At 40.5% G+C, this 19,911-nt stretch overlaps 1 protein-coding gene across 1 annotated transcript in view; it reads left to right on the top strand.

Annotated features, from left to right (window-relative positions):
* Positions 1 to 19,911, top strand: part of PPP2R5A (protein phosphatase 2 regulatory subunit B', alpha) — an 87,370-nt gene that overhangs the window by 47,599 nt on the left and 19,860 nt on the right. Inside the window, exons 3-8 of the mRNA XM_015427599.1 lie at positions 3,934 to 4,035; positions 10,728 to 10,820; positions 11,309 to 11,439; positions 13,916 to 13,975; positions 16,251 to 16,359; positions 17,259 to 17,312. Of these exons, the coding sequence (XP_015283085.1) occupies positions 3,934 to 4,035; positions 10,728 to 10,820; positions 11,309 to 11,439; positions 13,916 to 13,975; positions 16,251 to 16,359; positions 17,259 to 17,312 (549 nt within the window). The remainder of the gene's footprint in view (positions 1 to 3,933; positions 4,036 to 10,727; positions 10,821 to 11,308; positions 11,440 to 13,915; positions 13,976 to 16,250; positions 16,360 to 17,258; positions 17,313 to 19,911) is intronic.

Raw genomic sequence — 19,911 nt, 5'->3', positions numbered from 1 at the left:
GAGAAAAGTGTGGAAAAGAGGGAGAGACATAAAGTAAAAGAGAGAGGTTGTTTGATCTTGCTGCAACACCCTAACTACCACTTTGCAAGATCAGGCTGATTTGGGTGAGAGAAAGGCTAGGCTGTTAGCAGGCTCCAAGCTGCCAATTATTGTAGCAGCCATCAGTGTGCTATCTTGTCTTGCACCAATGCTGGCTTGGTTGATGATCATGTTAGCATGATCTGTTAGGTAAGTTGCTTCAGTCTTGGAGAAAGGCAAGAATAACCAATAATAGAGTGCCTTTTACTGTACTCAAGCTTCCCTGTACCCCTAGTGGGTGCAGCCAGAACTGCATTAAAAATGAATGGAAAGATGTTTGGCCAGATGCAACGCTGGCTTCAAGGGCTCTCCAGCAGACCCCCCCCCCCAATCGCCAATTTTGTCCGCCCAATCCCCCTCTGTTGGCAACCGTGGCCTTGTATTTAACAAAGATGTGGCCAAACTGTCTGTCAGTGGCAATTCTTGAAATCTGAGAGTTCATTTAACCTATCATAACAGTGGGTTAGGCCCTGCCATTTTGTCTTTGCATTTCTCTGGGGTAAAGATCTGAGGCACAGGTGTCTAGTGTCAGTGGAAAGGTTCATGTACTGATGGAATAGAATGATAGGCTCCAGCTCATTAGTCCCAGTTACATAAGAACATAAGAGCATAAGAGAAGCCAATGTTGGATCAGGCCAATGGCCCATCCAGTCCAACACTCTGTCACACAGTGGCCAAAATACCAGGTGCCATCAGGAGGTCCAGCAGTGAGGCCAGGACACTAGAAGCCCTCCCACTGTTGCCCCCCCCCCAGCACCAAGAATACAGAGCATCACTTGCCCCAGCCTGAGAGTTCCTATCTATATTTTGTGGCTAATAGCCACTGATGGACGTCTGCTCCATATGCTTATCTAATTCCCTCTTGAAGCCATCCATGCTTGTAGCTGCCGCCACCTCCTGTGGCAGTGAATTCCATGTGTTAATCACTCTTTGGGTGAAGAAGTACTTCCTTTTATCTCTTCTAACCCAACTGCTCAGCAATTTCATTGAGTGTCCATGAGTTCTTGTATTGTGAGAAAGGGAGAAAAGTACTTCTTTCTCTACCTGCTCTATCCCATGCATAATCTTATAAACCTCGATCATGTCACCCCTCAGCCATTGTTTTTCCAAACTAAAGAGCTCCAAGTGCTTTAACCTATCTTTGTAGAGAAAGTGTTCCAACCTGTTTATCATTCTAGTTGCCCTTTTCTGCACTTTTCCCAAAGCTATAATATCCTTTTTGTGGTGTGGTGACCAGAACTGTACACAGTACTCCAAATGAGGTCACACCATTGATTTATACAGGGGCAATATGATACTGGCTGATTTGTTTTCAATTCCCTTCCTAATAATCCCCAGCATAGTGTTGGCCTTTTTGATTGCAGTTGCACACTGTCTAGACATTTTCAGTGAGTTATCTACTACAACTCCAAGATCTCTCTCTTGGTCAGTCTCTGCCAGTTCAGACCCCATCAATGTGTATTTATATTTGGGATTTTTGGCTCCAATGTGCATCACTTTGCACTTAGCCACATTGAACCCCATTTGCCACGTTGACACCCACTTGCCCATCCTTGACAGATCCCTTTGGAGTGCCTCACAATCCTCCTGGTTCTCACCACCCTGAAGAGCTTTGTGTCATCTGCAAATTTAGCCACTTCACTGCTTACTCCCAACTCCAAATCATTAATAAACAAGTTAAAAAGCATCGGACCGAGTACTGATCCCTGCGGTACCCCACTGCTTACCACCCTCCTCTGAGAAAATTTTCCATTTATACTCACTCTCTGTTTCCTATTAGTTAGTTTTTTATCCACAAGAGAGCTTGTCCTTTTATCCCATGACCATTGAGCTTACTTAGGAGCCTTTGATGAGGAACTTTATCAAAAGCTTTCTGGAAGTCAAGGTAAACAACATCTATTGGGTCCCCCTTGTCCACGTCTTTGTTCACTCCCTCAAAAAACACTAACAGGTTAGTGAGACAAGATCTTCCCTTGCAGAACCCATGCTGAGTCTGCCTCAATAGTTTTTGTTCATCAATGTGCCTACTATTTCTTTCCTTAATAACAGTTTCCACCAACTTACCTGGTATCGATGTCAGACTGACTGGCCTGTAATTTCCCGGATCTCCTCTGGAACCCTTTTTAAAGATAGGAGTGACATTAGCTACCTTCCAGTCCTCAGGAATGGAAGCAGATTTTAATGAAAGATTACATATTTTTGTCAGGAGATCCACAAGTTCACATTTGAGTTCTTTCAGAACTCTTGGATGTATGCCATTTGGGCCTGGTGATTTATCAGTTTTAAGTTGTCTATCAGTCGTTGGATCTCTCTCTCTTACTTGAGCCACTTTGTTTAGGGTCTTGGTAAAGAAACTGCGAAGTTTCCTCTTCTGTCAGCATATTGTTAGAAGAAAATGTGAAGCAGGCAATATGAGAATTCTTGTTTACTAAATGTTTTACAGATAAGGAAGGGTGTATGTGTATCACACATGTGAATGCTGTTCTTAAGTCAAGAGAGTAATCTGATAGTCTGGATCCCTTCCCACTTTGGAACAGAATATGATTTGTACTATTTGACCATGTATCTTACTTTTTTGTTGTGATCACTGCTCACCTGTATTTCTTCTCTGTAAGGCTTATATCTTTACACATGTGCATTCACCTAATTTTTCTCTGTGTCTTCACTTTGGGACAATTCTAGAGCCTCTTACAATGAGGCACAGCTCTGGAAGATATGGAACAGTAGAAATAAGGATTTCTGTAAGATATGGTGGTTGCCTTTCCAATACACCTGAGCAATGAAGCAATCACTCATGGGAGGAAGGATTTCTAAGCTCTGAAACCTCTCAGTTAAGCTCTTCCTGGAAGGAAATGAGGGCAGAATACAGTAATAACAAAGGATTCTGCCTCTCACTAGTGTGCTTGGATCTTAGTGTCTCCAAGATCGCTTCTACAAAATCTGAGTGGCACTTATGTTTTGGAAAAGATCTTGCACTGGGGTTTGAGGGATACTTTAATAGCATTTTTATGGCAGTTATTGAGCTCATCCTGTTTTTGTGGGCTGTTGACTCTCAGCCAAACATGTCTTTTAAAAAATTGCTACAGTTTGAGGGCTTTATCCAGAAGAATGGTATCACAGCTTTGATGGTTACAAAGATAAATTGTAACTTGGAATATTCTTTAGCAAATGGCTGCACTACCCAAGAATTCACAAATAAAGCTTGAATAAAGTTCACAGTTTTGTTTTTGTTTAGTCTTCCTTTTTCTCACTCTGACAAGGCCCATAAACTGAAGTGGAGCCAGAATTCTTTAAATTATAATTCTCAAGTAGCACTGTTAAAGACCCCTGCCTGAGATCTCAAATACTGAAGCTTATCTGACAGTACTGAACTAGGTGTAGCAGTGAACTGATCCTGTACAGGGTAGATTTGTATGTTGAGTTTCTCTGATACTGCAGAAGCATGTCTTGTTTTTAAGAGACTTAACTTTTTTTGGTACTTTAAAGACCTTCAGGAAAATATAATTTTGGGACCACTCTAGCCTATCTTTTTGAGTGCTCATAGGACAGTGGTTAAGTGCATGCTTTGTATGCATAGCATTTCAGCTCAGTCTGTGGCACCCCAGTTGAGAGACTGAAAAGGGCTGATGCCTGTCTCAGGAGACCATACTGAGCTAGCAGTGCAGTCCTAAGCAGAATTGCACCTTTCTACTCGCTGTAGACCAACGGTTTGACATTGTAGAAGGGAGGTTCATGTGCAGAAGTATACACTTCAGTTGTGGAATAAAGAACTAAGCAGTTATAAGACCTACTTTGTCTATTTTATGTAAAACTAAATTGAATTCTGTTTTTAATGAGGTAACTCTTTTCTTCCAGATCTGTTCTAATATCTTCAGAACACTTCCACCAAGTGAAAATCCAGATTTTGATCCAGAAGAAGATGAGCCAACATTAGAAGCCTCCTGGCCCCATATACAGGTATATTATTTCTTGTTTTTTCAAATTATGCTACAGTGTCAAGGGGCGGAGCGTCGGCTGCAAATGGCGGACGCATTCTAGCTTCTCTCCAGAGCGATCCCCTGACCTCCTTAAAAACAAAGCCTCCACTTAACTAAACCGCGAAAAAAATATGGGAAAGAGCGACGAGAAAAGGCTGAAATCAGAAGACCAACAAATAAATAAACTAAAGAACCTCTTTAACGCTCCAAACACGAACGAAAAAAACGGACAAGCGAAAACAAACGGAAACAAAATGGCGACCGGAGATGCGAAAAACACCACAGCAACACAAACAATAACGAAGGAAGACTTAAAAGAAACTCTAACGCAATTCAAAACAGAAATCCTTGAAAATCTCCACGAAATACTAAAACCAATGGCAGAGCAATTGGAAACGGTAAAAGCCTCTATACAAAACGCTGTTCAACTTGTAGATACAGCCCTTGAGACCGCCATTACAAACCAAAATGATATTCAAAAACTACAAAAACATCAAGATTGGTCGAGAGAGCGTATTTTAATACTTGAGCATCGCTCCAGGGAACAATTTTTGAAATTTCGAGGAATCCCAGAACTTGCTGAGGGGAACGAACAACTGACGTCATTTCTCTCCACCTGGCTTGCTAATACCATTCACTTTGAAGATGGTGTAGCACCGATGCTTATCAGGGCGTATAGACTAGGTCCAAAGAACAACGACAAAAGAAAAGGGCCCAGAGACATTGCTGCTGAGTTCTTAGACCTGCCAATAAAACAACTAATCTTGCAAGAAGCCAGAAACAAGGGTCCTTTTAAATATAACACAGAAGAGATCTCCGTGTTTCCAGATATACCACAGGAAGCCTTGCAACTAAGAAGGGACCTCAAACCTATAACGAAACGCCTTCAGGAAGCTCATATAAAATATAAATGGACTGTTACTGGATACCTTCAAGTCCGGATCAAAGGATCCACGTTCCAAGCAGAAGATTATGAATCCGGCTTGGCTTTGCTAGAAGATCTGGGGTTGCAACTACCGGAAAACATGGACACTGAGGACTTACAAAAGAAACGCAAGCGGAAAGAACAAGGCTCACCTCATAAATGGAGCCGCATTCCAACTCGACGCCGTGTGATCTTATAAGTATTTTGCAACATGTCTTTTCTTCTGTTAAATGGAGCTAACTTTTCTGTCCCGATTATAGTGGAAGGCTTTATTAATAGTTAAATATACATAACTATAGAGGAGGGAGGGGGACAGCATGGGAGGTGGCTAGGAAACCCCTATGATGACACTATTCATTTGTATTTTACTTTTTGTTGTGAAGCAGTTAAACCTTTCGGCAGAGCACATCCCATAAGGCTCTGTGTGAGTACTACTCTCACCCGAAGGTTCAGCAAAGGGAAAGGGAGGGGAGTGTTGAAACAGGTTATTTTTTTCTTCTTAGATGGTATTAAAATGGGAGGAGGGGGGAGGGGGATGTTTTCATGGTTCGAAGACAGTTTAAATGTTTAATGTTTGGTACAACCGATATTGGTTTCTTGGAAAAAACGAGAGCACATGTGTCAAATATTAACACATGGATTTATAAAAATTACCAAAAATGGTTTGGTTTATATTTGTTTTATATTTTAGCAAGCTTTATCTATGTGAGTTGTACTAACCTAATAACTACAAGTTTAGTAGGAGATACCGATTTTTTTTTAAAGACAATGGTCTTGAAAAATGCTTTGAATTATTAATAAAATTGTTTAACTTTTGTGAAAACTATGTTATCCAAGGAAATATTTATTATATGACAAATAGTTTCTTGCATAATAACAATGACTGAATTAAAAATGGTAACACTTAACTGTAGAGGAATAAATAACATTATTAAAGCTAAACGTATAGCTAGGGATCTCCATAAACAACAAGTAAGTATAGTTTTCTTACAAGAAACATATATAAAAAAATAAAAACTATGCATTACCATCGGCTTGGTTCCCTATACAAAAGCTAGCCCAGGGTACCTCTAAATCCAGAGGTGTGGCAATTTTAATAGCCAAAAATGTAAACTTCCAAATTACAGATATGGAAACTGACGGCAATGGAAGATATTTATTTCTTAAGGGACTTTTAAATAATGAATGTATGACCCTTGCAACCTTATATGCCCTAATGTCCATCAAAACACCTTTTTGGTGGATACCATAGGCAAACTTCAAAAATTTAAAAAGGGGTCACTTATATTAGGAGGCTACTTTAATTCTCTTATGAATAACACATTAGACAAAAAAACAGGTAAACAAAAAGCCAAAACATCCTCGAGCAAGGAATCTACAAACACTATAACCCAAATGGAAAGAATAATGAAAAACAACGAATTATTTGACATATGGCGACTACATCATAAAACGGATAGGGATTTTACTTTCTTTTCAATTCAACATAACACTTATACAAGATTAGACTATTTATTTATATCTAGAGACCTATTAAACCAAGCATCCTCTTCAAAAATAGGTATATCTAAATGGTCAGACCACTCTCCAGTCGAACTAACCTTAAATGCAAACAAAAGAGAACGAAGCAACTTTCATTGGAAATTTAATAAAATTTTATTATTTGACAAGCAATTAAAAAATCAACTAAATAATGAAATCCTTTCCTTTCTCCAAAATCACAAGGAAGCAGAATATTCAGCACAACTCCTCTGGGACACACTTAAGGCAGTAGTAAGAGGCAAATGCATTGCCTTAACAGCCCTCTGTAAAAAAGAAAAGAGGAAACATCGTCAAGAACTTAGGCAATCTATTGAAAAATTGGAAGAATTACATTAAAAAACTTGTAGTGAAAAAATCTATCAACGATTACTTAATGTTAGAAAACAGCTCAAAATATTAGACTCAACTTTAATACAAAAACACAATTTTAATGTAAGGCAAGCCACAACGTCAAAAACACCGAAAAGGCTAAAATATATATCGTGGAAAATTAAACAAAGACAGACGGAAAGACATATCTCAGCTCTTAAAAATACTGATGGAACTATTAAAACCTCTTTACCAGATATAGTCCAAATAATGGAAAACTTCTACACCAAACTATATACCTCAACTAATCCACAGGAGGAAAATATTATTTCTTATTTAGCTCATAATTGCCAAATGCCCAAACTTAGTAAAGAACACTTTGATCAATTGGAAACAAAAATTTCTTTAAAAGAAATAGATCAAGCAATCAAACTTTTAAAGAACAATAAGACACCAGGCCCTGATGGCTTTACTGCCGAATATTATAAGGCCTTCCAATTGTTACTGAATAAACCATTGCAAAAAGCTTGTAATGAAATATTAAAAACAAACAAAATGCCTGCAACTTGGAGCTCAGCTACTGTAATCCTGCTTCCAAAAAAGGGAAAAGACACCACTGATCCCAAAGCTTATAGACCTATATCACTTCTCAATAGTGATTACAAAATATTTACGACTATCATAGCGACTAGGCTTAAAAATATAATTGCAGAATATATACATCAGGACCAAACAGGCTTTATACCCTCTAGAGATATAACTGATAACGTCCGCAAAACACTCAACATTATACACACAGCTAGGTCCAACTACTCCAAACAATCCCTATTGCTTTCATTAGACATCGAGAAAGCATTTGATTCGCTGGAAATTAAATATTTAGATCAATTATTACAACATTTACAGTTTGGACCAATCATAAGAACATACATTCAAGCAATATACACTGCACCAAAGGCAAACTTATTAATTAATGGAACAACATCACAAAACCTCATTCTAAATAGAGGAACACGCCAGGGCTGCCCTCTGTCACCCTTACTTTTTATTTTGGCTATGGAACCCCTTGCATGCACGCTAAGATCCAATACATTAATATCGGGTATTAAGGTTAACGATAAAGAATATAAAACAAGCATTTTTGCGGATGACATGATAATATATGTATCCAATCCAATAGAATAACTAAAATCAATACAACAAGAACTAACAAAATTTGGGAAGATATCAGGTTTAAAAATTAATCAAACAAAATCCGTAATATATCCTATACTACTTTCAGACCAGGTCACAAAATCTTTAAAAAACACCTACCAATATGAATGGACAGAAAACACGTTGCCATATTTAGGGATAAAAATTCCATTAAATATAAACAGTATTATTAAAGACAACTTTTACACACTCCATAAAAAAATACAATCCCAAATTTTACAATGGAATAGTAATTTTTTTTCATGGTTTGACAGAATTAGTATTCTTAGGTCTTATATTTTACCTAAATATTTATACCTCTTTCGAACATTACCAGTGTATATTGATAAACAACTCTTAAGGAAATGGCAAATGGAAATAAATACATTCCTATGGAAATTTAAAATCTCACGAATTAAACACTACTCAAACTGGGAAAAACGGAGGCCTGGCAATACCAGACTTGCAATATTATTACGTGGCCACAAATCTAGCATCACTAATACGCCTATATCATAATGACAACACCCCGGATTGGAAAGATATAGAACAACCAGCCCCACATAATACTTGTATTACTCTGGAAACACAGTAGTAAGGAAACATTAAGAGAAATAGCTAATCCCTATCTAAAAACCCTAATTAAGATTTGGTATCAATATAAAAATAATCTTTCGGCAATATACTCTAAATTATGCACATTTACGGGCCAAAAATGGTTTTTACCAGCAAAAAACAACAATACTTACCTCAATTGGAAAAAGTCCAATATAACAAGAATCATTGACGTCCTCCAGAACAATGAAATCCCTTCCAAACTAGATCTAGAAAAAAAGCACAAAACAACATTTAAATGGTTCGAATATCTGCAAGTACAACACTTGATTATGAATACTAAATTTCATCATAATATTACAAAACCTACCACAGATTTTGAAAACCTTTTACTTAAACCGTATATATAAAAAAGGAATAATCGCAAAAATTTACCAATACTTACTTAACACCAACTCTCCTAAGTTGCATAAATATCAACTTGCTTGGCCCAAGGATCTTCAGCAAAATCTCACGCAAGACCAATGGAAAGAAATATGGAAAATACAAACGAAAATCTCTAAGTCAACATATATACAAGAAGCATCAGCCAAAACTTTAATGCGCTGGTACTTAACCCCGGCAAGACTTACCCATATATATAAACACACTTCCCCACTATGTTGGAAAAAGTGTGGACAAAAAGCGGACTATTTCCATATATGGTGGAAATGCCCCCAAATACAGCAATTTTGGAAACTAATTTTAGAAAATATTAAAAGTCTTACAGGATTTAATATACCGCTAGAGCCAGGAATAATTCTGTTAAACTTATGGCCATTTGACACCCACACTTCGAGGGAAAAAAATGTATCATATGTTTTACTTACTGCAGCCAAAATGGTTATCGCACAGAAATGGAAAGACAAACAAACACCTACCATTGCACAATGGATCCATAAAGTTTGGGATTTTTTTCTTTTAGAAAAATATTCTATTTACAATACTGAACATAAAAATGAATGTGACTTTTATGATCCTCTGGATAAGTGGAATCCAGTATTAGACAAGATTACAATTGACAAATTCAACTGGGAAACAATCTCAAAAGCAAAAAATCAACTTTTGATATATGGTTCCTAAACATATAGTTATTTTTCTATGAACAATTCTATTCTTTCTAGTTGCATAAATCTGACTTTACGAAAAGTTGTAATTTGTTCTGTAAGTATAAATAATTGTATAAGACAAGAACCGTTAGATGTTATTGTAGAATGTTTTGTGTAACTTTATCTTCTCCATCCCCAACAATGTGTTATAAAATATTTTAAATAAACTTAATTTTTTTGGGGGGAAATTATGCTACAGTGAGTGAACATTTTTGTGGGTAGTGTGCTATCCTGGCAATTCTGGAAGTGCAGTATATTCCTTTCTTAAGTATCTTACATGTGTTGGTTTATGCTTTTGTGTTCTCTCTGTCACTCTTAACTACGATATGATTTCCATTCTGTCTTTTACTCCCAAGCTCTTGGAACTTGCTGTTTTGATGTTTCTAACACTTCTCTTGTCTTCCTGGCTTTTGCCCTCTGCCTTTCACTCTGCCTTACTATAAAATTACCAATTATCTTGTTGCCAAATCTAAATGTCTCTTCTGGTTTTCATCCTTGCTTTGTTGGTGGGTGTGGGGTTTTTTTGGGGGGTGTTTGCTGCTGCCCCAGGTACATTCCTCTCTTGTTTGACTCTTTTGTGTTTTAGCTAGGATTTTCTAGGGTCTTAGTGCTAACAACACTTAGCTTTTAAACACGAGTTTGACTTCCACTTCTAGCCATGTTTTCAAATACCAGTTTTAAGATAACTAGTTATTGTTCAGTTCAGTATAGATGTAATGCTATTATAATCAGACAGAAAACGTTTCATCTACCAAGCCTAAGATAAGTCTTTGTTATCTGACTTCATCACAGGAGGACATAGGGAAAGAGGTGATTTCTTAACAGCCTGAGCAGTGCGAGGTTTGGTAGGCTAATAACTGCTGTATCGAATTTATTTGAAACATACTCCTGCTGTCTCTCTTCTAGCTGACTTATGTTCAACTTTTTGTCTCTTGGAAATTTATGGATTCATTGCCTGTGAATGTATATTTTCTAAATTCTTGTTTTGTTCTTTCATAGCTGGTATATGAATTTTTCCTGAGATTTTTAGAGAGTCCTGATTTCCAGCCTAGCATTGCAAAGCGTCATATTGACCAGAAATTTGTACAGCAGGTAAATATTCTTAGCATGTTTCTGTGCTTTTGCTAAGGGTAATATTCATGAATCATGGTGCTGTATTGGGGTGGGGGGAATTGTCCAGATTTCTTAAGTTGCCCCTTGAGTATTCTAGCTTGTTTAGAAACATTAGGCTCATTTCAGAGTAAATTAGTAATACCTGAATTGCACGGAAATAATGTGGTTTAACTATGAGTAAGATCTAATTATAATGGGATTTATCATGGAGTCTAATTTCTTATGGGTCATGCCTGTTGATGTACTTATTGCAGGTTATAGTGTTACAAATGGGAATGCATCATGAAGCAGTTTCTTTTATCTAATGTTTTTAAGTTGGTTTTTAGAGGTTCCCAGTCTGCATGTGTGTGAAGTAATTTATTTGTGGCAAAATATTGGGGGGGGGGAGTCATGGCAGAACTTGTTTTTATTCCACTAAGTGTGAGCTATATCAGGAACTGAAATAATAAGTAATACTTTATTAATAGCTGTTGGAGCTTTTTGATAGTGAAGATCCACGAGAGCGCGACTTCTTAAAAACTGTTCTTCATCGAATTTATGGCAAATTCCTTGGATTAAGAGCATTCATCAGAAAACAAATCAACAATATTTTTCTCAGGTATAATATATATAGTTCTTTATAGAAGCATTTAGAACCAAGATGTGTTCTGAGGGCACATTCTAAAATGGCCTTGCTGAACTTTAAGTGGATCGGATTTGTGCCCGGATAACAGGCCTCTTAGGAAACCTGTATAGGCCCTTGAATGCCATAATGGAAGAAAGGTCAGGAGGAAATATAATGTGTGTGTAAAGTGCCAAGTCACAGCCAACTCATGGCGACCCCAGCAAAGGGGCTTTCAAGGCAAATAAGAAAAAGAGCTGGTTTGGCATTGCTTTCCTCTGCACAGTCTTCCTTGGTGGTCTCCCTTCCCAGCACTGACCCTGATTAGCTTCCGAGATCTGACAAGATCAGGCTATACCATGCTGCCTTCCCAGGGGGAAATAATAATAATAATGATATAGATTTATTAATCAACCTATCCCAGCTTACACTGAGCTCTGGGCGATGTATAAAGGGGGATAAGGCCACAAAATTTACAAAACATTAGAATTCAATGTACAACTTAATAAAAAATTAAATTCAGAATAAACAGTCCAAGATGGTGTCCCATAATGTTTTTAACCCAATTGGACTACCGGCCAATTTTCTGGGCAGAGGGAAAGGGAATTCAGAAGGGGGGGGGGAAGAGTGCCAGCCAATGAGGAAACTGTTGCTGCCCTCAACCAAAAGCCTGGTGGAACATCTCTGCCTTACAGGCCCTGCGGAATTACATAAGATCCCGCAGGGCCCTGATATCATTTGGCAAAGTTCCACCAGGCCAGGGCCAGGACTGAAAAGGCCCTAGCCCTGGTCAAGGACAGCCGGACATCCCTAGGGGCAGGGATTGCCAGCAGGTTGTTATTTGAAGAGTGTAAGGCTCTCCCAGGGACATACTGGAGGAGTCATTCCCTTAGATACGTTGGTCCCAGAATGTAATAAATGATGATAAGTACCAGCCTTGCAACTAAGTATACTATTGCTAGCCCACAAATAAAAATAGCTGTTACAGGATTTATTATTATAACCTTAACGCCATTTAGAAGAAGAAATTCACCTCTCCTCTTAGACAGTAAGAGGAGCAGAATCTTTTTTGCCCAAACTGGCACATGTCACATCTTCCATATGGAAATAAGTCTCACTGAGTTCCATGGGTCCTATTTCCATATACTTGCATGTATATGTCCACTTGAATCCAGGATTGGATCTCCCGGTGTTCATTGTTTTGTTTTTCTTTTTAACTTAAAAGCAGCTGCAGGGGGTTGCCATTTGCTTGGCATACTGCAGGAAGAATTTTAATCCCTCTAGTGCCCTTTTCCTGGTGTGTTTTCCACAATGGGATAGTGTTAAAATCCTCCCCTAGCAAATTGGCAGCCCTATGCTTCTGCTTCTAATAAGAAACAAAGATGTTGGGTGGGGGGTCCAGTTGCCAAATTCCTGTGTAGCTGTAGTTTGGCCCTTATCTTCCAAGTAAGTGATTATAGGATTTCAGCGGCAGAATCTTTCAGCTGTTTTCTCTTGAAAAAAATTAAATAGCTTTAGCTCTTTGCTCTTAGGAAGAATGAATGTCACCAACCTTATAGATTCCAGGCTCAGATCACCCATGTGAAGGTAAACACTGCAGATAATCCAGCTGACTCAGACATAGACGTGAGACTGTACAAAAGACAGCTGCCCCAACCACGCTGTTAGTAAAACAAAGCAGGAGGCTTGAAGCATGAAAGTGAAAGCATGAAAACCTTAGTCATTCACTCCTCACCATTGAACGCTCATTTAGCACTGGGCTGATCATGTGGAATGAATTGATTTTTTAATGAAGGGTCAGACTTGCCCTGAAGATAATCTGTGAAATGGAGATTTGATCATCCTGATCAACTTCATACCCTTCCCAAATGACCAATTGAATGGCAATTTGCAAGTGTGATGAATATGTTTTTAAAAAGAGCTAGTCCCTTGACTTCTGTCGCACTGTAGCATGACCAAGAAATTGAATTCAGGGTATGGTTGTGTACATAGGAACTGGCTTAGTTATGAGGTTCTTATGTGTTCTATGTGATGAAGTAAACAAGTTGAATGCAGGACACAGTTAGGGGAGGTGAAAACCTGTTCCTCAGCTGAGATGGATCACCATGCGCAGGGACTCGTTTAAAGGTGCTCCAGAGTGTACCCTTTAACTCTTACTTGTTTCTGCTGGAGGGAAACTAGGGTACCGGGGCTATGTATTTGTGTACACAGAGAATGTTAAGAGACATTCTACCTCTCCAAGGAGTAGAGATGTGAAATGTCCAGAAATTTTAGAGGCATAGAAGAAAATATGTCACGTTCCCGGAAAAAGCAGATTGGGTGGGGGGAGGGGATTGAAATATATCAATACTTTCTTATCAAAACTTTTTTAAAAACATGATCGAATAATTTATGGCTTACTACATAAAATTTCCGTGCCTCTCTTTAGATTTCGGCTTCCTTTGTCTCATATGTTGAATTGTACCTTTGACAGGTTTATATATGAAACAGAACATTTCAATGGTGTTGCTGAACTCCTTGAGATACTAGGAAGGTATGCTTATTCTTTTACTAAATAGCCATTCAGATAATGGGGTTGCCTTTCTCATTTGTAGGACACATTGGCAGAAACTTTGGACCTAATATGCAAAAGACTTGCTGTTTGTCATTTCTGGTTTTACTTACTGAGTTACAACCAAATTGGATGCAACAGCATCAGCTCCACCTGTTCAAACAGCAAAAGGGGCACCTGGCTAAGGGACCCTCCCTCCACTTGCTGCTTACCTTCCTGTAGCTTCTTTTTCTGAACACTTGACTCCTTGGCTGAACTCTGATTCCAGAAGTGATTGAGGTGAAGGGCTGCAGGGAGGTAACTGCAAACATGGGTAGGATTCAGTAACTGTTTCCTGCTAAAATTAAACCCCCAAAGCCCTCTTTATGTGAGTTTGGGGCTGTTCTTTGTTGAAAACTCATCAAACTGTCATAACTGCCTCTGAAAGGGGCCTTGTGTTTCAGTTTGGTCTCTCAAGGTGAAAATTAGCTTTGATACCTAAGATTGCTTTTAGCTGATACACTAATCCTCAGGTTCAGTCCCCAGCATCTCCAGGTAGGAAGTGATATGAAAGACCTCACCCTGAGACCCTGGACAGCCACTGTTGGTCTGAATAGATAATACTGATTTTGATGGACCAAGGGCCTGATTCCTTATAAGGTAGCTTCATGTGTTCATGTGTCTCAAAGCAGCTTCAGGAGCATTGCATCAGCACGCCGCAAATTGTTTTTCTCACTTAATGATATTACTCACGTATCAGGAACTTTTGGAACACTCAGCTGAATACATATAGTCTGTAAGCGGGGCTCACAAGACTCATGGGGGAGAATCCCATCCCCCCCCCGACCAAGCCCAGTGTGGCTCCCAGGCTCTCCAGCAGCTGCCACAGGGTCCAGTATGGAGACCTGAGCTGTTTAGCAGCTGCCACCAGGCCTGGTGCGGCCCCCAGGCTCTCCCCGGGCTGCGCCATCACTGGGCCCAGTGCAGCTTATAGGCTGTGCCGCTGCCAGGCCCAGCATGGAGTCCTGGGGTGCTGCTGTTGGGCCTGGTGCAGCCCCTGGCCTCTCCCAGGACTGTGGCCCAGCACAGCTCTTGGACTGTGCTGACTATGGCAGCATGCCCAGTGTGGCTCCTGGGTTGCATGGCTGCCACTGGGCCCAGCACGGCGCCCAGGCTGCGTGGCTGCTGCTTCCACTGCACCCTACTGTGCAGCCGCCATTGGCTGCCAGAGGTGTTTTACTTTTCAGGGGATCCCCCCCCCCCCCCCCCCCGTGTTTTTTTTTTTTTTTTTTTTTTTTTATATCCCACTTTTCATCCCAATGGGCAAGTTTGCAGAAAAATGTCTTTAGCCTCCATGTGGCCCCAATCTGTGGATTTAGCTATCCTCGTATTGGGGGCCTAATAGTATATAGATTGTATCTTTTTCAAAGCATTAGCCAGAAATTTTGTATTCCTGTCATGTGACTTTTCTGGGATGATATATTACAGTAATTTCTTCCTGTTCAAATACTGGTGCAATTCAAGAATGTAATTTAAAGAGCGTTATTGTCAGTGGGGGTTAAAGAATAGTATTGTCTGCTTATGATTAACAAGCAAAATACTGTCTAGCCTGGAAAAAGGAGGGTGACTTAAGCTCATCTTCAAAGCCTGAAATGAGTACTGGAAAGCTTCCTTCAGTTTTTATGAATAGACTGTAAGGGCAGCGCTTCTGTGAAAGGGGAAAAAGCATAAATTTAATCTGATCACATGCATGTCTGACTCCATATCCATGCTAGATGAATAATGCCAAGAATAGATTCATGTCCTTGTCTTGTCACAACCTACATGCAGTTTATATGCTTTTTTAATATATTACAGAATAAATTGTTGGAAAGGGCCATGAATTGGTACAAAATTGACTGCTTTGAATCTCGTTTGGTCTTGCTTTGTAACATCAAAAGCAGTTCTTGCATGAACAATATAAAGATCTGTATCTGAATGCTGAGATGAGGGAACAAAACTGGTTGGCAGTTACTGGGAAATGCTGCTCATTGCTGCCATCTTCAGCTGCAGAATTAAGAAGCTTATAGCCTGGGGGGGGGATGGAGAGATTTGCCCTGTGCTGGTCTTATAGCTGCTTCATATTTATGAAGTAAATCTGGAACTAGTGTTGCCAGAGAGACTTCTGACAGGGTGTTAGGTGTGTAAGTGTGGGTTGTGCTGCTTTTTTAATATTAACAGTACATTTTGTTCTTTAATCTACTGTCCCTAAAACTGTCCTGTCTACCTTCTTTTCCAGTATTATCAATGGGTTTGCACTGCCCTTGAAAGCAGAGCACAAGCAGTTCCTTATGAAGGTTCTGATTCCTATGCACACTGCAAAAGGATTAGCTTTATTTCATGCACAGGTATGTCTACCTGTCAGAAAGAATTGTTTTTGTAATAAATAAAATATATTCAATGCTATTGTGGTTAAGGTTTGATTAGTTAGTGTAATACACACATCTTATTTTGAGTAGAGGGAATAAAAAGTGGAGCATGCATTGCCACTGGCATAGTTTATAGGCTGTAAGAATTTTAAATGCTTCATACGATAGATACCCTGTGTTTTACCAAAGAAATGATCCAGCTGTGTCTAGGTATGTGGTTACGAATGACAGCTCAACAGTAGATTTGCTGTATTTTTTAACAAGTTCTTCACCAATAGAACAAGAATAGGGGTGTACACTTTCTTTTTATCGGCATTTTTTGAATTGGGTCTATTGGACCCCCCCAAAATTTGGTATTTCCAAAAAATCCTGGATCCCAATACCAGTATGGTATTCAGATCTGGAATTTTTCGGAAATCCAGAATTTTTTCAGGTCCAATAGACCTGAAAAGAAAAATACTGGTTAAAAAATATGGCAGCCCGATCCTGGGGCTGGCTTGGCTTCTCCTGCAGGGACAGTTTAAACTGTGTTGCAGGAGAAGCTGGCTCCAGGATCTGCGTGCCACAGGGAGGACTCTCCCCACGGCACACAGACTTGGCTGGGATGGCTTCTCCTGCAGCATGGTTTAAACAGCGCTGCAGGAGAATCTGGCCCCAGGATTCTGCTGTGCCACAGCTAACAGATCACTCCCTGCAGCACAGCAGCTTCCGGGGCTGGCTTCCCCTGTAGCCCGGTTTAAACAGGCTTAATATTTGCACATGCTGCAATATTTGAAATTGGTGAGGCTTAACCAAATGCCACTACAAACTAAACTGAAACTACTATTGTTGTCATTAACAGAAACTTGCTTTTAATCTTCTTTGGTCTTGCTTTTTAGTTGGCCTATTGTGTTGTTCAGTTCCTGGAGAAAGATATGGCATTAACAGAGCCGGTGAGTGTTGTTCGTTCATTTTTAGTGTTGTTAACAGCTATGACTACATACTTGAATAACACTTGTGTATGTGTAGTATGTGTACACTGCTTTTAAGTTACACAAGACTAAATTGGAAGACAAATGTAATTGCTCATGCATATAATCAAACTTTTTAAAATCTAGTACTTTAGGATCAAAAGCTTTTTTGCTTTAAACCCATATATGTAATAAAAGCTGCATGCTTCAGTCTCCATGGTTTTCCACCATATCCAAAGTCAAAATTTTCCTTCCCTCCTTCCCCAGACATGTGCAATCTAAGCATTCACATTTCTTAAGGCAGATATGGGTGTGGTTGTTGTTGTTTTTTTACGCAGAAGAGTTTTTATTTTGTATGTGTGAGAAGTATGGAAACACAAGCATTGAAACATCTATGCTTCCTGTCCTCTCACCAATATTTATGGGTCAAAGTAGATATGATGGCTTCAGTCATATTTTCTGTTCATGTTTGCCCTTTATAAGTGCAGCAGGGTGGGTGTGGGGCTGATCTTTGCACAACAGGTGTTCATATCCTCTCTCACCTTACAACTTGATTTTTTTTGTCCTGGATTGTTTTGTCCCAGCTGGCTCCTCTGCTAGAAGTGAGCCACGCTCGGAGGAAAGATCCCAAAGCATGGAAATCAAGGCACAGGAAGACTGAGCTCACTTCATCTACCTAGTCTTTTTGATGTAAATATCAGACTTCTCCCAGTCTGTTTATGGCTGCCAGCATTTGACCCACTGGCTACCAGTATAATTCAGTGTGCATTGTGTGTGGGGGGGGGGGGATTGTAAATGCCCTTTGCCAGGAAATGTTAGCCTCATTGACTTAGCTATATGGTAGCTATGTCAAGCAGCCCCAGGTCAAGTTTGATGTTAGTAGAGCTGAAAAGCCAAGTTTGTTTCTTGACCCACAGAATGCTGTACTCATAACTCTTTAGAAGGGTTTTTCTTAATTCTGGATAATGCAAATGAATGGTACACCATCCTGTGTCATACTTTGCTTTGGAGCAGTGTGATAGGGTTGCTGGGTCAGTCTCCATTCCAGCCTGGTTAATTTACAAGTCATCTTGCTTAAATTCTAGACTGCTTAAGTAGAGACTAAGTCATGTTCCCCTAATTTGAGCACAGAAGAATAATACTTCAAATGAGCCTGTATACTCCCTGATTGAGCTCTCCAGTGGGAATGCAGGCAGTCCAGGTTCAAGGCAGCCCAGCCGTGACACCTACCCAGCTAACTTGCAGTATTTTAAAGCCAGAATTGTTGACGTTCCAGCCGCAGGGCTTGCCGATCTCCCCACCCCCCAGCTCTGCTGCCAATTTCTCCCCGCTGCAGAGTTCCCAGAGCGTTCTCTGCGCATGCGCAGGTAACACGCTTACTTTTGGGGGGATTTAAATATCCCCTGTACAGTTTTTTTAAACTTTTTAGATTTTTCTGCACACCTGGGGACTGTTCCAAGTGTGCAGGAAGATCTCCCTGCCCCCCAAGTGCCCCCGATGTGCGGATTTAGGTATCCGCATGGAGGGGGCAACTTGGCTATTAGATATATAGATAAGAAGCCAATGGTGGGTCAGGCCAAAGGCCCATCCAGTCCAACACTCTGTCACAGTGGCCAATAACTCCAGGTGCCATCAGGAGGTCCAGCAGTGGGGCCAGGACACCAGAAGCTCTCCCAGTGTTGCCCCACCCAAGCACCAAGAATACAGTGCATCACTTGCCCCAGCCTGAGAGTTCCTATCTATACCTTGTGGCTATTAGGCACTGATGGACTTCTGCTCCGTATCTATATATCTAATAGCCAAGGCGCCCTCCATGTGCGGATATCTAAATCCACACATCGGGGGCACCTGGGGGACAGGGATATTTTCCTGCACATTTGGGGCAATTTCCAGATCTGCTGGAAAATCTATAAACTGTAAAAAAACTATAGGGGGGATACTTAAATCCCCCCAAAAGTAAAGGAGCATTCCTTGTGCATGCACAGGGAATGCTCTGAGAAGCCTTCACTGTTGCCCCTGCCACTGGAGGCGGGAGGAGGCTTGGTGGGCCAGTCGCTCAGGCCTCGCCGCCACCATGGGGGGGGGAGGGATAAAGCTAGGCAGGCCCGACAGCTGGGAGGTGTGCGGGCCTCACCATTGGTGTGGGGGAGAAGGCTTGGCGGGCCCGGTGGGAGCTGAACGGGCCTTGCCGTTGGTGCCAGGGGGAGAAGGCTTGGCAGGCCCGGCGGGAGCCACACAAGCCTCACCGATGGTGCCAGGGGAAGGGGGGAGGCTTGGTGGGCCCGGCAGGAGCCAGACGGGCCTTGCCGTTGGTGCCAGGGGGGAGGCTTACCTGTGGCTGCTTCCTCCTCCTCCACATGGACCTCCCCCCCCGTGAGTATCGCGGGTCCCCCTTCTTGTGCTTATCTAATTCCCTCTTGAAGCCATCCATGCTTGTAAACGCCACCACCTCCTGTGGCAGTGAATTCCATGTGTTAATCACTCTTTGGGTGAAGAAGTACTTCCTTTTATCTCTTCTAACCCGACTGCTCAGCAATTTCATTGAGTGCCCATGAGTTCTTGTATTGTGAGAAAGGGAGAA

The sequence above is a fragment of the Gekko japonicus genome, unplaced genomic scaffold, assembly GCF_001447785.1.
Source record: "Gekko japonicus isolate JY-2015 unplaced genomic scaffold, Gekko_japonicus_V1.1 scaffold45, whole genome shotgun sequence".
NCBI classification, from domain to species: Eukaryota; Metazoa; Chordata; class Lepidosauria; order Squamata; family Gekkonidae; genus Gekko; species Gekko japonicus.
The sequence above is the reverse complement of the archived record's forward strand: the minus strand, read 5'-3'. Positions and strand labels throughout refer to the sequence as shown.